The sequence below is a fragment of the Humulus lupulus genome, chromosome X (genome assembly GCF_963169125.1).
Source record: "Humulus lupulus chromosome X, drHumLupu1.1, whole genome shotgun sequence".
Classification (NCBI taxonomy): domain Eukaryota; kingdom Viridiplantae; phylum Streptophyta; class Magnoliopsida; order Rosales; family Cannabaceae; genus Humulus; species Humulus lupulus.
The window spans coordinates 223,698,202-223,716,829 of record NC_084802.1 but is presented as its reverse complement, the minus strand read 5'-3'; the positions used below and the strand labels follow the sequence as shown (position 1 = coordinate 223,716,829).

Below are 18,628 nucleotides of genomic sequence, written 5' to 3'. Positions count from 1 at the left end.
CTTTCTTAATACGATTTATCATTAAGCACTAATCCATCTTAGTTATTCATATAATTCATTATTAGCGAAAAACCGTGTCAACAATTCCAAAAGATATAACAACTCCGGAAGCACACAAATCAGACAAGGAGGAGGACTTAAAGGAAGTGCTAAGCTATATTAAGAGACATAAGGACTAAGGCCTTTCGTGATTAATAATACGGTTGGACTCAAGAGAGAATAGTAGAAGAACATTCTCTCATAATATTTTTTTATTTTAAGAGAATGGTCTTGTACTATTCATCTCGGAATACTATTTTAGTAACTTTAGGTACCTATCTTTTATGAAGAAAAATGATAAGTTTAGATTAGCTGTTCAGATAGTTTTGTCCAAAACCTCAATAGGAAAAATATAATAAAAGAAAAAAATGTCTCATTACTTAATTATCCATTTCACAACACTTTTTCCAACCAAACCAAAGCAAAAGACAACAAATTACATTCCAACATATATTAAAAAAAAACACTCAAAAACTGAGCCTTAGACTTTGAAATACTTCTGATCAAACGTTATAATCAAAATTACGAAAATGCCCTAAAAAATGGTAACATTTTACAACACATACAATTTTGCTTGGGTGTGTGTGTGTGGATGGATGGTGGGGGAAGAAGTAGGGCCAAAACGGTGCGTCGTGGAGGCAATCGACGACAAATCAATCATCAGATTGATACAAAGTATCTCCTACATAGTCTTAGCTAACCCTTTCTTCTCTCTCGTTTTTTTTAGTAATTTCCCTCGCTTACACCGTTTCCATTGACACACTCCACCACCCGATTCCTCTGTCTCTCTCTTACACGGAAAAAATAAATAAATTTAATAAATATTACTTACAAAAATAATAAAAAATAAAAAAATCGAAAAAGCAGAGGAAACCATACATAATTAAACGGAACTAAACTACTCGCTCTCTCTCCAGTTGCGTCCTCCGTCAATATCTTATTTCTTCCAGGTATCTTTCTTTCTAATCTTCGATTTTTTTTTAGTTCTTCTTCTTTTTCTAATAATTACACTTCCTCTTTCTATTCATCTCTCTCTCCTTTGCTGGAAAAAAGTGATTATATATTGCTTGTTTCTATGTGTAGACATTGTTTTGTCTGTATTGGACGAAGATGTATGTTACCTGCATTCCGTTGTTGATTCCAAATTAGGGTTTTTGCTTCTGGAGAAGACGTTGGGTGGATGTGGTTCTAGGGTTTTCTATACACGTATTATTCAGACAGCTGCTGCAGGTTAGTTTTTTTATTTGCTACTATTTGTTTTTTGAGATTGGGAGCAGGAGACGAAATTAGGGTTTAATTTGGTGGTGATTGGGATAGGCATTGTATTGGGTCTGAATCTAAACTGATACGGAGTTTGTTTTTACGTTTTTTTCTATTTTTTCAGTAATGGGTTGCGGTAGACTGTGATGAAAAGCTGGTTCAATGAAATGGGTTTGTGTGAGAATTCGGTTATAGTTGAAGAACCCGTCTGCTTGTCACTTTCCGGGCATCATTTATGCTCGGAGTTTCTGGTGCAATCCGTATCCGATCAGCACTATAGTTCGGGGCTTTCTCACCAGTTAATTGATTCAAACATGGACCTTGCGACCGGACCTAGCAGGTGCTTGGACTTGGCTAGCAATAACGAAACTACTTGTTTATGTTCTGATCATATTGCAGAGGAGTGTACTGTTAACGGAGATATACTGAGAGGGGAGAATGAGAGTACAAAAGTAATGACATTGGAAAATTTGTCGAAAAATGACTCTGGAGATGATAGGGATTGTTTGAACGAGAATTACATTGACATAGATGTTTGTACTATGGAAAGGGGCGGGGATTGCTTAAAGGAAAGCAAGCCACAGGGTGAAGATGGCTTGGGAAATGCAGTAGGGAACTGTGACATACCCACGGAAGCTGCTGGTTTTCCGTTGAACTTTAACGGAGATCAGCAGGTTGATACCACACAGGAGCTTATTGTTAATGGAGATATGTTGACTGAGCATAATAAAAATACAGATCTTTTTCCATTGGAGTTTGCGTTGAAAAATGACTCCGGGGACAGTAGGGTTTGTATGAACGAGAATCACAGTGACACTGATGTTTGTTCTACGGAAATGGCCGGGGAATACTTCAACGGAAGCAAGCCACACATTGAAGATGGCCTGGGAAATCTAGGAGGGGAGTGTGAGTTATCGTCGGAAGTTATATCTTTAAGTGGTTTGTCAATGAACTGTGATCAGCAGGTTGATACTACACAGCTGCGTACTGTTAATGCATATACATGGGCAGGGGATATTGAAAATTCAAGTGTTTTGGCATTAGATCATTTTTCGGAAAATGACCCTGGATACAGCAGGGTTTGTTTGAACGAGAATCTTGGTGAAATTGGTGTTTGTACTAATCAGAGGGGTAGGGAATGTTTGGAGGAAAGCAGTGTTCTAGGTGAAGATGTCTTGGGAGATTGTGAAGTACCCTCGGGAGTTATATCTGTTACTGGTTTGCCAATAAACTGTGATCAGCAGGTTGAGCAGACCGATGATAAAATTGACAAATATCTTTCTGTGGAGGTGATTGAAGATAAAGGTAATGTTGTAGCTGAGGTGAACAGTGATTTGTGTGAAAAGGAATCTCCGTTACATGATTGTGAAAGTTTAGAATTGGTACCCCTGAATGGTGTGCTAGGTAACACTTTCAAACAAAAGGAGCAGGATTTTGAGAGTGTTTGTGCTTCTTCCTTGGAAAATTTAAGTGTTAAGATTGTTGATTCTGTTGGGTCAGAAGATGACATGTGTAACATGGTGGCACCCTTACAGCACGGTGGAATATTTTCAGAAGCATCATGTTCTGGCGAAGAAGTGAGTAATTGTGACTTGAAGAATGATAAAAATAACTGCATCAGTTGTATCTTGGTGGAGAGTAGTACCGAAGCTGTTCAAATGGAAAGCAATATTGAGACGGCCAACCATGTGTCACTTTCCACAAGTACGGACAATATATACAAGTATGAGTCACCAAGTATTTGTGTCCAACAGTGTGAGCAGAATAGTGATAGAAGTGTTGATACTCCCCATACTAAACAGGTTATGGAGTTTGTTGAAGAAAAAAGTGATGTAAGTATAGATACAAAAGTTGTTGGACAGGAGATGCTTCCTAATAAAGAAATTGCATGCAATCTCTACGAAAGCTCCTCTTTCATGCCTTCCAAATGTGTAATTGAAAAATCTGGTTCTTTGCAATCTTCTCAACCCCTGGGTGTTGTTAATGACGACTCTTCTGGAAGGTTGGATGTGGCAGACCAACTTGGCAGTCACATATATGGTCCCATTAACTCTAGCAGTCAAGTCGAGTGGTATAGTCAAACAGATTATCAAGGGAAAGATAATGAGAAAATTGATTATGTTTCAGAAACTAAAAGCTTTGACATTGTATCATCAACTGCTCAGAGGAATAGCCGAAGAGGTAGATCAATCAGAAAGACTTTTACAACAAAGACTACAAGGAAAGGCAAAACCAAAGTACCAATTCCATCTGGAGGTATCAAAATTGCAGTCCAGGGCAGAAAGAAGAGAAGTTGTCTGTCCAAATCAGCTCGTTCATCTGCTTGGGGATCATTGGGAAACGTTACACAACTCTTTGAGAATAGTAATGGACTTGAGGTCATTAATCAAGGATCACTGAAAGCAAATGGTGGAAGGAAAAGTGGAAAGCAAAAAAAGAAAGGGGCTACAATAAGATCACAAGGTTCCAGGAGAAAATCTAGTGCTTCAAATACTAATATCCGTTTGAAGGTTAAAATGGGGAAAGATGAATGTCAAAGTTTTATGACTGCCATGGTTCCCGAGGTTGTTGATACTTCAGCCTCATCTACTGCTAATGGTTGTGATTTTGGTACTGAATTGTGCTTGGAATCAGCAAAAGTTGCTAACGATGCTGAGGATGACTGGAGAAAAGATGAGATTACCACAGAGTTTAAGTGTTTAAGCACAAATCCAAGTGATTTTTTAAATGACTTGGACAGCAATGTGGTCTCAGAAAAGTCATCTAAAAAAGGGAGAGATTATTTTGGTGTTTCCTCCCATATGGTTGATTCATCAGGAGGGGCTACGGATGACAGGTGCAAAGATCCTGGAACTTCACCAGATTCCGAAGTTATTAATTTAATCCCTGATGCTCATGTTGATTTTAGAAGTCACGATGACTTCCATGGTGCTGTCACTTCTCCCAAAGATATTGCCACAACTGGAGATCTCATCAGCAATAAGAATGCAAAGAAGAAAAATAAGCTTTCTGGTTTAGGTAATAGTATTGAAGAAGAAAAATCACTTCATCCACTGAGAATGAACAAATCTAAACCATTGAAGCTATATGAGAGAAAACAAAATAGTAATAGTGGCATTAGCTCTAGCGAGAATCTTATTTCATCAGCCAGAGCAAATGCTTCAAGCAATTCATCAAGTAATATGGATCCATTGCACTTGTCAGAGGAGACTGCTGCTGCTACTATTACTGCTGAGATATTCCAAGTTGAAAGTGGTACAGAAGTTGAAATACCCAGCAATCAAGATACTGGTGCTGATTTGTCAAAATTACAGAACTCCAAAAGTTCTTTTCCTGATGCTAAAACTAAAGGTCACAAAATTCGCAAAGGCAAGACCCAGGGCTCTGATTCAGGAATTAAAAGTGTCAATGTTTGCAGCCAGAAGGAAACCCAACGAAGTTCTGTTGGTAAGAAGAATACCAAGGAGAAGTCTGTTTGTGGTAACATTACTTGCAAAGAGGAAAGTCAACCAGAAGCAGGTATACTTGTTTAATTTTTGTGCATGGGTATCTGTGTTTTTGAACAGTTAAAATCACAGTCAACATCAGTGTTCAATAGTTTTCATTGTTCTGTTAGTGTTTTCTTTTCTAGATCTCTGCAATGCAAGCTTGATTCTGATTTTAAACTTACTGATGGTTATAGGTGTCCATGTGGGAGATGGAAAAGTGAAAGCCAACTCTGGTGAAAATTTGGCTTGCTTAGAACCTAAGCCAAACATGTTACCAGGTTCTACCGGGGAGCAATATTTTCCTTTACGGAATGCTTGGGTGAGTTGTGATAATTGTCATAAATGGCGGCGCATACCGGCTGAAGATGCAGATACTATAGAAGAAATAAAGTGCACATGGTACATCATTATTTATTCTCGTTTAACCATTTCAAGGATTCATGTTAGTTATGCAGAAACTATGGGACATACAGAATAAAAGCATATTTTGTTTATATGTTATGATTTGCTTTGATTAAATTGGGAGTTGTCAAATTATTTTTCAGTAGAAAAGAATTTTTGCAGGATCATAGACCAATGCATTTGGATTTTTTTTCTTTATGTTAAAGGCTTAGTTGCTTAACGAAAATTAATTTTCTGGATCTGATTTAATAATTTTATGAGAATTTTGACCAGTTTTATGTCTGGTTTGCTTCCTGCTGCAGGCAACAAATCAGATTGTTCTATAAGTATATAAAACCTGATGGCCATGAGATGTTTTTTTAGGCAATCTTGTTCACTTTGGTTTCTATAGTATTAAAGATTGAAGATTTTTATTGCTCAAGCGCGAAATTTTATTATAGCCAAACTGTTAGCATGTCACTTGAAAGCTCTTTGTTGTCTTATTTTGTCACGTTTTTGATATCATTTACTTTCAAGCTGATTTGAATGATAACTTTTTTTTTCTTTTTTCTTTTTTTAAAAATGATGAAGGAGAAGGATTTAAGAACCTGTTCCTCTATTCTTTTTCACTGCTCTTGACAACTTTTCTGGATGCCTTGTTCTTTAAAACATTGATAAATTTGGTCAGCTTGTTTTTTCTACATACATTATTCGCCCTCTGAGTAGAACAACTTTTCAAGCGTATCAGTAATCATGTCACATTGATCTGCTGAAAAGTAGTCAATTATTTTATGGTGACCTCAGCTTAGATTTATCTTGGGGCGGAAATTATAAAACTTATACGAGTACCACAGCTTATTAGTTAATTTATATATTGTCATTACATTTGTTTTCTTCCTTATATTGTTCTTATTTGGTGAATTGTCCTTACTTAATGTTTGCCAACTGTTTGCTTTTCTTTAAAATTGTAATTTTTTACTTTATTTTCTATTTTTATTATTTTTTTTATACATTTAACTAATTTTCTTGAAGGACATGCAAGGACAACATGGATAAAAGCTTTGCTGATTGCTCGATCCCTCAAGAGAAGTCAAATGCAGATATTAACGCAGAATTGGAATTATCAGATGCCTCGGGGGAAGAAGATGTCTCTGGTATCCTTGTAAATCACGAGGTCTTAGAATGCAAGCGTCCAAGAGGTATGCTTTATCTACATTTATTGCAGGCAGAGATTTGTATGCATGTATATGTTATAACAGAAACACAAGCATCATATTTTCTCTGACACTTTCTTTCATTTGAGTGTATCACAGATCCAAAAAAGACTGCTGCGTGTGTCAGTATTAGGACTAATCAGTATCTTCACCGTAGTCGGAAAACACAGACAATTGACGAGGTCTATACTGAAAAGGATTTTTATGTTTGCCCAAACCTATTCAGTATTTTATTTTTAGCTGCATTTGTAGCTTTTGTTAGTAATAAGCTGGGTATCCGTTGATTTTTATTGGAGATATGATATGCTGATACAAATTATTGAGATAAAAAACAGGGTGTCTGACAAATTGAATTTAAATATATAGCATTAGGGCAACTTAATGTTTTTTGTTTTATCATATGTTTGTGTGTTGCCCGGAAAAATACCATAGGCAAAAGTAATGATGAAATAATATTGGTGCAAAAGCCTCTTGACAAAATTGTATGAAGTTTTAAATGTCTAACTGCCCAGTATAGAAGTATATGAGCTACATGTTCCTGGCTGTCTCTAAGTGTGAAATCTGCAGAATGTTGTATTATTTGTGTAGAAAATGTAAAATTCTGAGTAAAGCTATATGACATTACTTTGTTCTCAACCAATTGTGGTGCTTCACCACTGTTGTGCGAAAAAATAAAATAAAAAATTGTTGTGCTTCACTACTGTATGTATCAACGAGCGAGGGGAAGTTATTTTTTTTATTTTTTTTTTAAATTCATTTTTTTATCGATTGCAAAATCTGTGATATAGATTCTACATGTGTTGATTGTTTTGATGATTATGTGTGTGCTTGTTGGATTGCAAAATTTTGTAGAAATATTATTGTAATTTGTGCATGTGTACTTTGTTCATGTGGACGTATAGGGCTGCATGTTGGTGGTGGGGCCATGTTGTGTTGGTAGTTGTTGCCTCCTTAACTTTTTAAATGCTTCCTGAGTACTTTAATTTGTTAAGTCTCATTTTATTGTCATATAAGACACTAAGATTTGTTGAAGTTTCACGATCTTAACTTTTTTCTATCAGTTATATTTGTTTTTTAGTGAGCGTTTTATTGGATTAGTTTTTCTATAAGGCCACTTTTGTCATTCTAATTTCCTTAAAACTCTGGATTTTATCAGATGATGATTTGCCAATGCAAACCTCCTTCAGATGGCCGGTTGGGTTGTGGAGATGATTGCCTGAATCGAGTGCTAAACATTGAATGTATGCAAGGGACCTGTCCGTGCAGAGACCTTTGTTCAAATCAGCAGGTATTTTGGACTTGCAGCAATTATTATGGTCTTTTCTTAAAGTGTTTTATCTTAATCTGTGATCCGTTTGCAGTTTCAAAAACGCAAGTACGCAAAACTGGAGAAGTTTCGATGTGGGAAAAAAGGTTATGGGCTCAAGTTGCTTGAGGATATATCCAAAGGACAATTTCTTATTGAATATGTTGGGGAGGTAATATTAACTTGTGAAATTCTTCAAAAGTAAATTGATGTTAAGTCATGAAGCATTTGTTTTTTTGGCAGGTTCCCAACATGTACTCATCATTGGTCCATGTTTTTTCTAACAAGAGAATAAATTTGTGTTCATAAAGAAAAACTGTTATTTTAGAAGTTCAATGGTGCATGGATTTGGGGCTTATAAATTTTTTCTTTTCAAGTGGAAGGAACTATTGGCAGGGGTTCCATTAGTTACTGGTTCACTGTATGTATTTGATAAAGAACTATGCAGACAGTAAACTGATAAGCCTCCGATCTGTTTCACCTATGCTAGGCGTAAGGCCACTTAAGCAGTATTGCTGACGGAGCTAATTATTTGTATTTGGGCTGGGTTGATTATGTGTATTTTCTTTGCTTGTTTCTAGTAGGGTCATTTGAGTCTTTATTGTATTTTTCGGTTAGGCCTCGGGATTGGGAGGAATGTTGGTTTTATAGCACAGGGGTGTGAGGAAAAAGGTATACTGTTGTTTTGTTTTGAGCTTGGCTCTTGCTCTGAAATGCTGGTTTCTATTCCTTCTGCAGAATTCCAATAGTAACGTGTAGTTTTTTCTATTATCCTACTGTTGTGTATATCATAAACAGACTATAAGTCCTAACAAGTTAGGCATAGAACTATACTTTTTTGTGCAAATGGCATTAGCAGAAGTTAATACAAAATAAAGTATTTTAAATTCTAGAATGTTTATCTTTGAATAAACTGAGTGAAGACTGTGAAATGGTGTTTGATTTTCTGCTGCAAGCATTTTGTGTTGCCTTTTTGGACAGATATATGAGACTTGTGAGTTAATGTGGTGGTGGTTTGTGGGAATGAAACTTTGTCTATCTTTGAGTATATTGGAGCGTAGAAATTTCTTATCGGTGCATTATTAAAGTTTAAGTTACTTGAACTTGCGATCCTATTTTTGAGTGCAAGTGTTTACAAAATATGTGAACGCACATTCACGACTACATTATTGTTATTTTTTGTCTTTCCTGCCAAATTAATTACTGTATGACCAACCAGGTGCTTGATATGCAAGCTTATGTGGCACGACAGAAAGAGTATGCTTTGAAGGGTCATAAACATTTCTACTTTATGACACTTAATTGCAATGAGGTTAGTATTTAAGTACCTACATCTTATTGATGCATGAGCATCTTTTTTCATATTTTGTCAGCAAACCCTTTGAGTGGTCCGTGCAAGCTCTTAATGTTCCCTTCAAATATATTTTGTTTGTGGGGTGTGTGTGTGTTTGTTAATATTAGATGTTCAGTAAATTAAGACATACGGGATCATATGTATGACACTTTATATATATCACATTGGAGAATTATCACCAAAGCTAGGGGATGAGTATGACATGCTCTCCCATTGTGATTTTGATATGAGCACTTGGAATGCAAAAGATTTTTAGCGAAACTATCAGAATTATGTGTTATGATCTATCAGGTAGATTCCATAGCATCTTTGGCTTTTTTGATCGGTACGTATTAGGAATTAGGATTCTTTATTTCCAGACGAACCTCATGATGTGCATCTTCTGGAATATAAGCTGGATTTAGTACATGTTGGTTGTGACATCTTCCTTGGGGTGGTTTAATCTTTAGAAGTTATTTGTAGTAGAAGTTTATTGTAAGCCAATTGTTCTTGCAGCCCTTGCAATGGTCTTTGTGAACCTGTAGAGTAGGATAATTTACAAATACAAACATACTTCAACTCAGTGATTTTTTGTCCCAAGTATTAGTTATTTGAATCTCTAGTCATACTGGGCACTAATTATTTCACATTTTAACATTAAATAAACAAATAGACTGATTAAAACCTCTTTTTATTATTATTATTTCTGGATGTTAGTTAATTATGTTCTTATTGTTTTACTTTTGCTTTTTATTTCAGGTCATAGATGCATGTGTAAAAGGAAATAAAGGACGGTTCATTAACCATAGCTGTGATCCAAATTGTCAGACAGAAAAGGTGAATCTAAATTTTCTGGGTTTCTATTTATTGAGGTGAAAAAGGGTCGTCTATTTTTTCTTTTTGAATATTTTGGGAATGGGGAGGGATGGGGTTTGGGAGTTTGGATTTGTCCATTTGGATCTGAATTCTTCTGGAGAGCTTACATCCAGTTGAAGGCTCTTGAAACTGCTTTCTCTTGTTATGTTTACTTCCCACTCTTAATTTTACTATGTTATGTTCCCTTTTGCCACCTATCTTTTATTTTTGGAGAAGACATTCGCTCTTATACATTATTTATTTATTTATTATTTGGAATGAGCAATTTTACATACAAGCTTGGAGATGCATCTGTGAATTTTGTGGCCTGACTTGCTAAGTCAGGCTGCTTTAAAAGTTGGAGATGCATCTATTAATTTAATGAGTGACCTGTATCTTGAGGATGTTTATCTAGAAAATTGAGACGTAATTTTAAAATATGGATGACCTTATATCACATGTTAGTTGTTGGGTACAACTCTGGAAGGCTTGCTTGCAATTTTGCTGTTTGTAACCTCTATCCATTCTACTCTAACTTTTAAACTTTTGCTGCAGTGGATGGTGAATGGAGAGATTTGTATAGGACTCTTTGCATTGAGAGATATAAAGAAGGTGAAATTGCATTTTGCTCTATTACTGTGTGTTTAGACCTTTTTGTTAAGGCCATAATTACCATTGTTGTGACTGCTGATTTTTTACACACATGCTTTCAAAGTTTGGATGGTCGAGAAGAATCACTTGAAAATGATTTTTTGGTTTTTTTAATAATTTGATTGAAGTTGAACTGAAGTAAGCCCATTCCCTTGCTAATGATTGTTAGGTAAAGCTAAAGGTGGTGGGAATAGGCTTAGTTGATGAATTTGAACTTCCAAAGGAGTAGACATATTATTTGAGCTCTTGAGGTTTACATTACTGTAGGCACTGTAGTTTTTTGATTTCACATCTGACATAATGATATATATATATATGTAATGAAAGAGAGATGGTTGACGTAGGTCATGTAAGTTGGACCTTACCACTAGTTTGTTGCATGCATTTTCCACTCGAGCCATTACATGCGGTTGCCTTATTCTATTTCCTTCTTCTTTCTTCATCTATCTGTCTCTTTCATACAAAATTGTCATTGAAAGGTTATTTTTCTGGGTGTTTGTGTCAGGGTGAAGAAGTGACATTTGACTACAACTATGTCAGGGTATTTGGGGCTGCTGCCAAAAAGTGTTATTGTGGTTCTCCCCAATGCCGAGGTTATATTGGTGGTGATCCTCTTAACAAGGGAGACGGTAGTCAAAGTGGTTCAGATGAAGACTATCCAGTCCCCACGATGCTTCCCGATGATGGTGAGGGCGGCTTAATGCACAAAGCCAGTTCCTGTAATGATGTCATAGCACCAATTTCTGAGAGTAATCTGGACAAAAGAGATGAAAGGGATAAATACACTGCTGCTCTTGGGAAATTAGAGATTTCTACAGGAAAAGAGGACTCCATGAATTACTCTGCTTCTGTCATTTCCCATGTAGATGATGCATTAGAGTTGGACTTGAAGGGAAAATTGTCCATTTCTGATGAAACTTTAGAAATTTCCCAACAAAGAGACGATGTTACTTGTAAGCTCATTCCATCTGTTCATGAAAAATCGTCAAGCTCTTCTCAAAGATTTAATCGAACTTCACCTGTTGAGGTGCTCAGCAAATCCTTGCGTGATGGTGTTGATGGTAATAGGAGGTCCAAGTCCGACATTGCCGATGATAGGCTGCTTTCTTCTAAAGCTCATCCTAATATGAAAACTTCTCACTCATCCAATGTCCTTAAAAAAGGAAAAGTTAAGATTAATTCCCCAAATGCTAGCAAAGTTCAGATGTTAACCAAGAAATCTCAAGTGCTACATATCAGGCCCAAAAAAGCAATAGAAGGCTCTTTTGGTAACCGTTTTGAAGAAGGTAAGCAATTTCTTTTTATGAGTATTTAGAGGAAGAAATTTTATTGGGTCAAATAATTGTCAATGCCCTTTAATGCTCTGCAGTTGAGGAGAAACTTAATGATTTACTGGATGCTAATGGTGGAATAAGTAAGCGGAAAGTAAGTATTCATGACGTAATGCATGTGAGCAAATGTTTCTATGTGGCTTAGCATTTTAATTTTGGCATTATGAAATAACCTGACTGCACTATCACCTGAGTTAGCATTTTAATTTTTTTGGTTTGATAAGAATGTCGGAGTTCATATATGCAACTCATGCTGCTTTCTCACAGGATGCCCCCAAAGGCTACTTAAAGCTTTTATATCATACTGCCAAATCAGGTGATAGTGCCAATGGTGAACCTATTCAGAGGTCAGTTTTTTTCTCTCTTTTTCCATGAGCATTTTAATATTCTGTATTGAATTGAATTGTCTTTCATGTAACAATGCTGAAAGTTATTGTTTTTAACATTGGCTTTTGGTGGTTGACTTTTTTTGATACCTTCTCTTTTCAGAAATCGAGATCTTTCAATGATTCTTGATGCTCTTTTGAAAACAAAATCACGGCTGGTGTTGACTGATATAATCAATAACAATGGTAAGTATATTAGGGAATTTACTATGCCATTCCCAGTTTGCTGCAGTTAATTAATATCACTTTCTCTTAGGTTTGAGAATGCTACACAATATTATGAAGCAGTACAAAGCAGACTTTAAAAAGATACCTATTCTTCGGAAGCTTCTCAAGGTACTTGCTAATTTAAGCCTTAATTAAATGATCCTTTCTTTCTCTCTGTAAAATCCTTCCACCCCATCCGCTCATATTTTGTTTTAATTGACAAAACAAAAGAAGAGAACTTTTACTTGGGACATTAAGGAACGAGTCATGTTTATCCAACAATGAATTTGAAGCTAACACTTTGTTATGAGATTTTGGTAGACAATTTACTATAAAGTAAAGCTTCATGAATTCGACAATGCAGCATGCTCCTAACTTATTATCTCTGCAGGTCCTGGAGTATTTGGCAGTCAGGGAGATTATTAACTGTAGACATATTAGTAAAGATCCTCCTTGCCCTCAAATGGAGAGGTTAGAAGAATTAGTTTTTCTTCTCTTGCATTTAATGTTTCTCTACTGACTAAGGGATAGTTTGGACATTTAGAATCCTCATCATTTAGAGTTTCATTAGGAAATTTTGAAGAAAAGAAAAAGGAAGAAAACAGAAGAGAATTAGGGAAAGTATTGGATATGTAACAGCTGTGACTACATCATTGATGTATATACATAATATATATATATATATATGGGTATTATTTTGGTCTCTTCGATCTAATTGAATACATACCAGACTTAACTCACTGTTTTAATTTCTTTCTAAAAGAACCATTTGTTTTACATAACCTATCAAAATTAACCATAAGCTCGATTCTGATAATTTTTTTTAATATAACAATTTTATACTCGTTCCTACACCTTATTTAAAATAAAAAGGTTCATCAAATCGAGCATTTTTTAATTATAGGATTTGTGAAATCGAGTAGACAAAAATAGTATGTTTCTTGTATAATGGTTTTCAGGCAGCTGTAAATTCTTAAACTGTGATGATGTTCTTTCGTTTCCTAAATAATTATTATTTTTTGTTTCTTACCAAAACAAATAAATAATTAAATCATTTGTTACTAGGTGAGTTTATTTTCAACTGTTTCTTGATAACTATGTTTTTGCATGCAGTTTTACGGAGTCAATTCTGTCACTGACAGAGCACGGTGATAGACAGGTATTTGTGTCATCTCAAGCCAAATCCCTTTTCCTTGTCTTGAGAATTTATTGAATATGCTTTTTTGCCCCTCTTCTTCGATTGAAAAACAGTTTCAAGCATCTTACTGCGTCCTGACACTGTGGCAACCCATTTATATGACTCCACATTTTTTACAAGTTTAATCAGTTAAATCTTCTGTACATACAGGTCCATCAGATTGCACGGAATTTCCGAGACAGGTGGATTAGAAAACAAGGCAGAAAACTTTCTCATATGGACAGGGATGAAAACAAGACCGAACTTGCTAGGAGTTCAAACTGCAACAGATTTATTGTCTCACAGAATGATCGGTCCGATCATGCTGGGAGACCTTCAGAAGCAATTGATTGTGTCAAGCAACCGGTGGTTGCTACAACCTTGGTGAGTGCAGGCATCCAGGAGGGATCTTCTGCATCACATACTAGTGTTTTACCTATTAGTGGGACAAGAACTCGCAAGCGTAAAAGCCGATGGGATCAACTATCGTGGGATTATCCAGCAGTGACAAATCCAGCTTCTAGTTCTCTTCAGCACAAGGAACTGAATGTCGAGCCCATAGGGTTGGAGTCTAGCTCATTACCCTGGACGAACAGAGAGGACAAAGATGTTTCTGGCTGCACAAATGATCAATATCAGCTTGATAAAGTTGGTATAGCTCATGATGTAAAACAGAATACTGCCGACGATGTTCCACCAGGGTTCTCATCTCCCCTTACGCGCCCTATGGGATTATCATTCAGTCCCTCAATGGTTTGCCATTTGAAGTGTCCTTCTGACACTGCTATTGGGCAGCCACATGAAAAATTTATCTCTCGCTTACCTGTTTCGTATGGAGTTCCTCTGTTCATCATGCAGCAATTTGGAACTCCGCATGCTGAAACTGTGGGAAGTTGGGTGGTTGCTCCGGGCATTCCTTTCCATCCCTTTCCACCATTGCCCCCACTTCCTTGTGATAAGAAAGGCTCTTCACCTTCAGAGAACGGACACTGTCTGTTGATTAATCAAACTGCAGAAGAGCAACATGACTGTCATCTTCCTCCGACTCACTCAAACGATAGCACTCCTAGCACAACTGGTAACCTATCAGATGTGGAGACTTCGTGTACAGACAATCAACATACATTTAAACGAGGTAGAGAATGGTCACAAGATTTGGGAACAAGGTATTTTAAACAGCAGAAGTGGAATAGTTTAAAACACGGATCCCCAGGCCATTTAAGAAGGAACGAGACTGGAAGCTCAAAAGGTGATACAAACTGCGTAAGTATAGGACACATAACAAGCGAGCTTAGAGGTACATATTGTTCAGAAAGTATAAGCTGTGGTGTAGAGAAAGCTGGTAATAATTGTCATCAGCATCCAGAGAACCACAGTCAACATTGATTTTTAGGAAGAGCCACTTGTTTCCTTTTCTTCATTTCATGTATTCCCAATTCATTTTGTTTTTTGTTTTCATGTGGGTTCTTTCCGTTTTGAATGAAAAATTGCATTCGATATTGAATTGATGTGAAAATATCAACACACAAAAATAGGCTTCTCCCATACGGTGACATGTTTTTGATGGATATTCATTGGTCCATCTTGTTGACTCGAAGAGAGGCTCTTTTTTCTTTTCTTAATTAATTAATTAATTTATGTATCATTCTCATAGGGAATTGAAGCGACTAATGACCCATAATTTTTTTTTAAATGAATAAGAAAATTGGCCGAGTTTTCATTTCTTCTTCCCCCCCAATACAAGTGTTGTAATGGAAGTCTGGTGTTTCCAACTAATGCATATTGGATTTCATTGATCTGTTGTATACAAGAAAATCTTTTATTCTGCTGCTTCAATTTACTTTATCAGTTACCATGCAATTTCAAAGGTAACGATATGTCAATATATTTTGGTACAAAGTGATCACTAATTTACGAGTATAATTTGCCCTGGTAAAAATTCACGTCAAAGTTCAAACCATGACTTCAGGTGGAGAGCATAAGCAATTTTACACATGCTAATCTTTGTAGTTTTATTTAATATCATGTATCAATATTCAAGATATATTTCCACTCAACGCATCTTCTCCAAGTAAAATGAAGAAGAAAATGCAGGAAGAGAAAGAAAGAAAAAAAAGACCAATACGTACATAAAAATTGCTCCTTTTCTTTGACTTTATTCAACCTCAATCAATAAATATGTGTGTGTGTGTGTTTGTACACTTGCATCAAAATCTCTTCATAACAGTTCTGAGACGAACAAAGCCCCAGGTTTTCATTAATGTCATGTACTTCCTCCATCCATTAAAGTATTTCCCAATTACCTTCTTGTAACTAGGCCTCTGCTGAACCAAAATCCAATACTCAGCAATGTTTGGCCTGCTTGCTATGTACTCTTCCTCCAAATTCAAGAGCACTAAGCGAGCAAGCACTGGAATAAGCATCACATCTGCCATGGTAAATTCTTCTCCTGCTAAAAAAGCTGTTTCATTCAACTGTGTTTCGATCTCATCAAGAAGTCTAATTAGATGTTCCTTGTCCTGAGATGAAATATCTAGATTTTTCATTTTATCTTCTGTCTCGTAGGCTTCTCTTAACTTGGAATGGTAAGCACCTGCAAGATCTGGAGATTCAGCCATGCGAGCAATAATTACTCGTCTAATGAACTTTGAAACATATTGTCGATACTTCTTTGGAATGTGGACCAGTGTGAAAAACTTAGGCTTCCATTCTTGTATCTTCTGCATCCATTCAATGACTTCTCTGCTGCTGCACATGATGTTATCAGCGCCTAAAGATACCAATGCGATTCTCTCTACGTACCTTGGAAAAAAAGAAAAGCATCAGTAGAACGTTTAAGATATTCTCTTTTGTTCAATGGAAAATGCACAAATCAAGAAATCCCATATTTGTAATTGTGCCTAAGAGAAAATCCAATGAATAGACTGCTTCAAAAGTTCGAACAATTGGTTTTAAAAAGCCAAGTTTGACCCTTTTTACCTATTGGAATTCATGTTCCTAAGTTGTAACATACTACCAACAAGCACATAGCAAAACCCTTAAAACTCAAAACAGCCTCTAATTGCAGTCTATAATATACCAAGATCTTTAAACATCTAAGTTCAGGACTCCCTATATAACTGCCATCATTGCTTAATTGCACGAATTCAAAATCCACTGAGAAACGTAGTCTAATACCTTTCGGACTTGAAAAATAGAAGGTTCAAACAAAGGTGAGACTGTAACATACTGTATTATCTCGATAGTATCAAAGATGACGTGGGAGCCATTCTGAAAGACAGGGATTTTGGCACTAGGATTCATCCTAAAGAAGGAGGCGTCCATGTTCTTGCCTGTGATAGGATTGACATGGTGGGATGTGTAATCAATGCCTTTCTCTTCCAAAGCCAGTCTCACTCTTTGGCTGTTCAAAGAGTACGGATGGTGATATAGCTGCATGGTTCAATTAACATCCGAACTTATTCTAAGAAATTGAGATCTGCAAAACATTAATAAGCAACAGAATTTAAAATCAACTAGCTTCATTTATCATTGAAATAGATTTTCTTAAAACTTAAAATCATGAGACATTATTGAAGATATAAATACATTAATAATGAACCCCAGAAAACCATGAAAACATTGATCTAATGATAACCTTGTACACAACAAGTCAAACATAGTACAACACTCAAAACGTAAACAGAGCTATGAAAGTAACCAAGGAATAAATCTATACAGCTGATTAAACTCAACTTTATAACTCGGAAGAAATAGTTATGTTATAACATTAAATGAGATAATATATATATAAAATATAAACATTAGCTTAAAAAAAACAGGAACCCACATGATTCTTCCTTTAAGATCACATGGCTCAACTTAAATCAAACAAAACACTGTCCTTTCTGGCCCAGAGAAGGAGTATATAAAAGACTCACATAGAGGTCAACGAACCATCAAACGCGGTTTAACTCAAAAGATAACAAGTCAACCAACCCAACAGCCAAAAAATTAAAAAAATATATATTATATATGAAATTAACGAGAATTGACAGAGACAAACCATGGAAAGAGATTGACTTAATGACTTGCACAGAAAACTGGAAAAGCTTCCTCCACGGTATAAAACTTGGAAAAGGGTAAGAAAGAAAGAAATCAGAATTGGGTTTAGAGTTTTCGAGATTTGCGAGGGCACATCAAGAAAGAACCTTTTGCCACCCACAAAAAGGAAAAAAGGGTACTCGAATGGAGAGAGAGAAGCATACGACAACTGGACTAACCAAAAAAAAAGAAAATGCCTACAACAATTTGCAAGTTGCAAAGTGCAACTGCTAAGGAATATAATAACATCATAATATTCTTAAGCGACAACTAAAACTAAAAGATTAGGCGCTGGATTATGTAAAAATAATCCTTTCTTTTCTTTGTCCGAAAAAATACTCTATTTTCCAATATATAAAAATGGTAAAAATAGTACTAGAGTTACTTTAATTGAATATTATAAATATTTAATGGAATATATCTTTAAAACTAATTAAACAATATAATAAAATAAATATTCATTAATTATATAAATATAAATTTAAATATTATTATTATAATAATATTTAATACAAAATTATATATTTAATAATTATATCACTATAAATTAAAATATTATAAAATATCATCATTACAATAATATATAATACAAAGATTTGATATTTAATAATTATATTAATATAAATTTAAATATTATAAAATATTATTATTATAATAATATATAATCCTATAATAATATTTAATACAATACTACATATTTAATAATTATATTAATATCAATTCAAATAAATTATTGTTATTATAATAATATATAATACAAAACTAAATATTTAATAATTATATTAATATAAATTAAAATGTCATAAAATATTATTATTATTATAATATATAATCCTAATTTTTATATAATTTTGGTAGAATAAATATTTAGTAATTATATTAATATAAATTTAAATATTATAAAATATCATTCTTAT

The 18,628-nt window shown here is 35.1% G+C and overlaps 2 protein-coding genes across 6 annotated transcripts; one reads left to right on the top strand and one right to left on the bottom strand.

The window, feature by feature from the left end:
- Nucleotides 1-807: 807 nt before the first annotated feature.
- LOC133805324 (histone-lysine N-methyltransferase ASHH2) lies at nucleotides 808-15,286 on the top strand. 2 transcript variants are annotated; one of them, XM_062243476.1, is made up of 19 exons: nucleotides 821-989; nucleotides 1,123-1,269; nucleotides 1,424-4,818; nucleotides 4,982-5,186; nucleotides 6,201-6,367; nucleotides 6,482-6,564; nucleotides 7,539-7,670; nucleotides 7,744-7,860; nucleotides 8,908-9,000; nucleotides 9,781-9,858; nucleotides 10,432-10,488; nucleotides 11,033-11,813; nucleotides 11,897-11,952; nucleotides 12,126-12,205; nucleotides 12,348-12,430; nucleotides 12,501-12,580; nucleotides 12,843-12,922; nucleotides 13,565-13,610; nucleotides 13,800-15,286. In XM_062243476.1, exons 3-19 carry the CDS (start codon nucleotides 1,446-1,448, stop codon nucleotides 15,012-15,014), a joined length of 6,726 nt encoding a protein of 2,241 aa, XP_062099460.1. In that variant the 5' UTR covers nucleotides 821-989; nucleotides 1,123-1,269; nucleotides 1,424-1,445; the 3' UTR covers nucleotides 15,015-15,286. The 2 variants fall into 2 exon arrangements, with proteins under 2 accessions (XP_062099461.1, XP_062099460.1); XM_062243477.1 differs by lacking the exon at nucleotides 12,843-12,922 and having other exon boundaries at nucleotides 808-989; nucleotides 13,800-13,968.
- Nucleotides 15,287-15,614: 328 nt separating this feature from the next.
- LOC133805325 (glutathione S-transferase TCHQD) lies at nucleotides 15,615-17,967 on the bottom strand. 4 transcript variants are annotated; one of them, XM_062243479.1, is made up of 4 exons: nucleotides 17,674-17,934; nucleotides 17,458-17,581; nucleotides 16,858-17,106; nucleotides 15,615-16,430 (listed from the first exon to the last, which is right to left on the bottom strand). In XM_062243479.1, the coding sequence occupies exons 3-4, from the start codon at nucleotides 17,064-17,066 to the stop codon at nucleotides 15,836-15,838; spliced, it is 804 nt and encodes a 267-aa protein (XP_062099463.1). In that variant the 5' UTR covers nucleotides 17,067-17,106; nucleotides 17,458-17,581; nucleotides 17,674-17,934; the 3' UTR covers nucleotides 15,615-15,835. The 4 variants fall into 4 exon arrangements, with proteins under 4 accessions (XP_062099463.1, XP_062099466.1, XP_062099462.1 ...); XM_062243482.1 differs by lacking the exon at nucleotides 17,458-17,581 and having other exon boundaries at nucleotides 16,858-17,060; nucleotides 17,674-17,967; XM_062243478.1 differs by lacking the exon at nucleotides 17,458-17,581 and having other exon boundaries at nucleotides 17,674-17,931.
- Nucleotides 17,968-18,628: the final 661 nt, after the last annotated feature.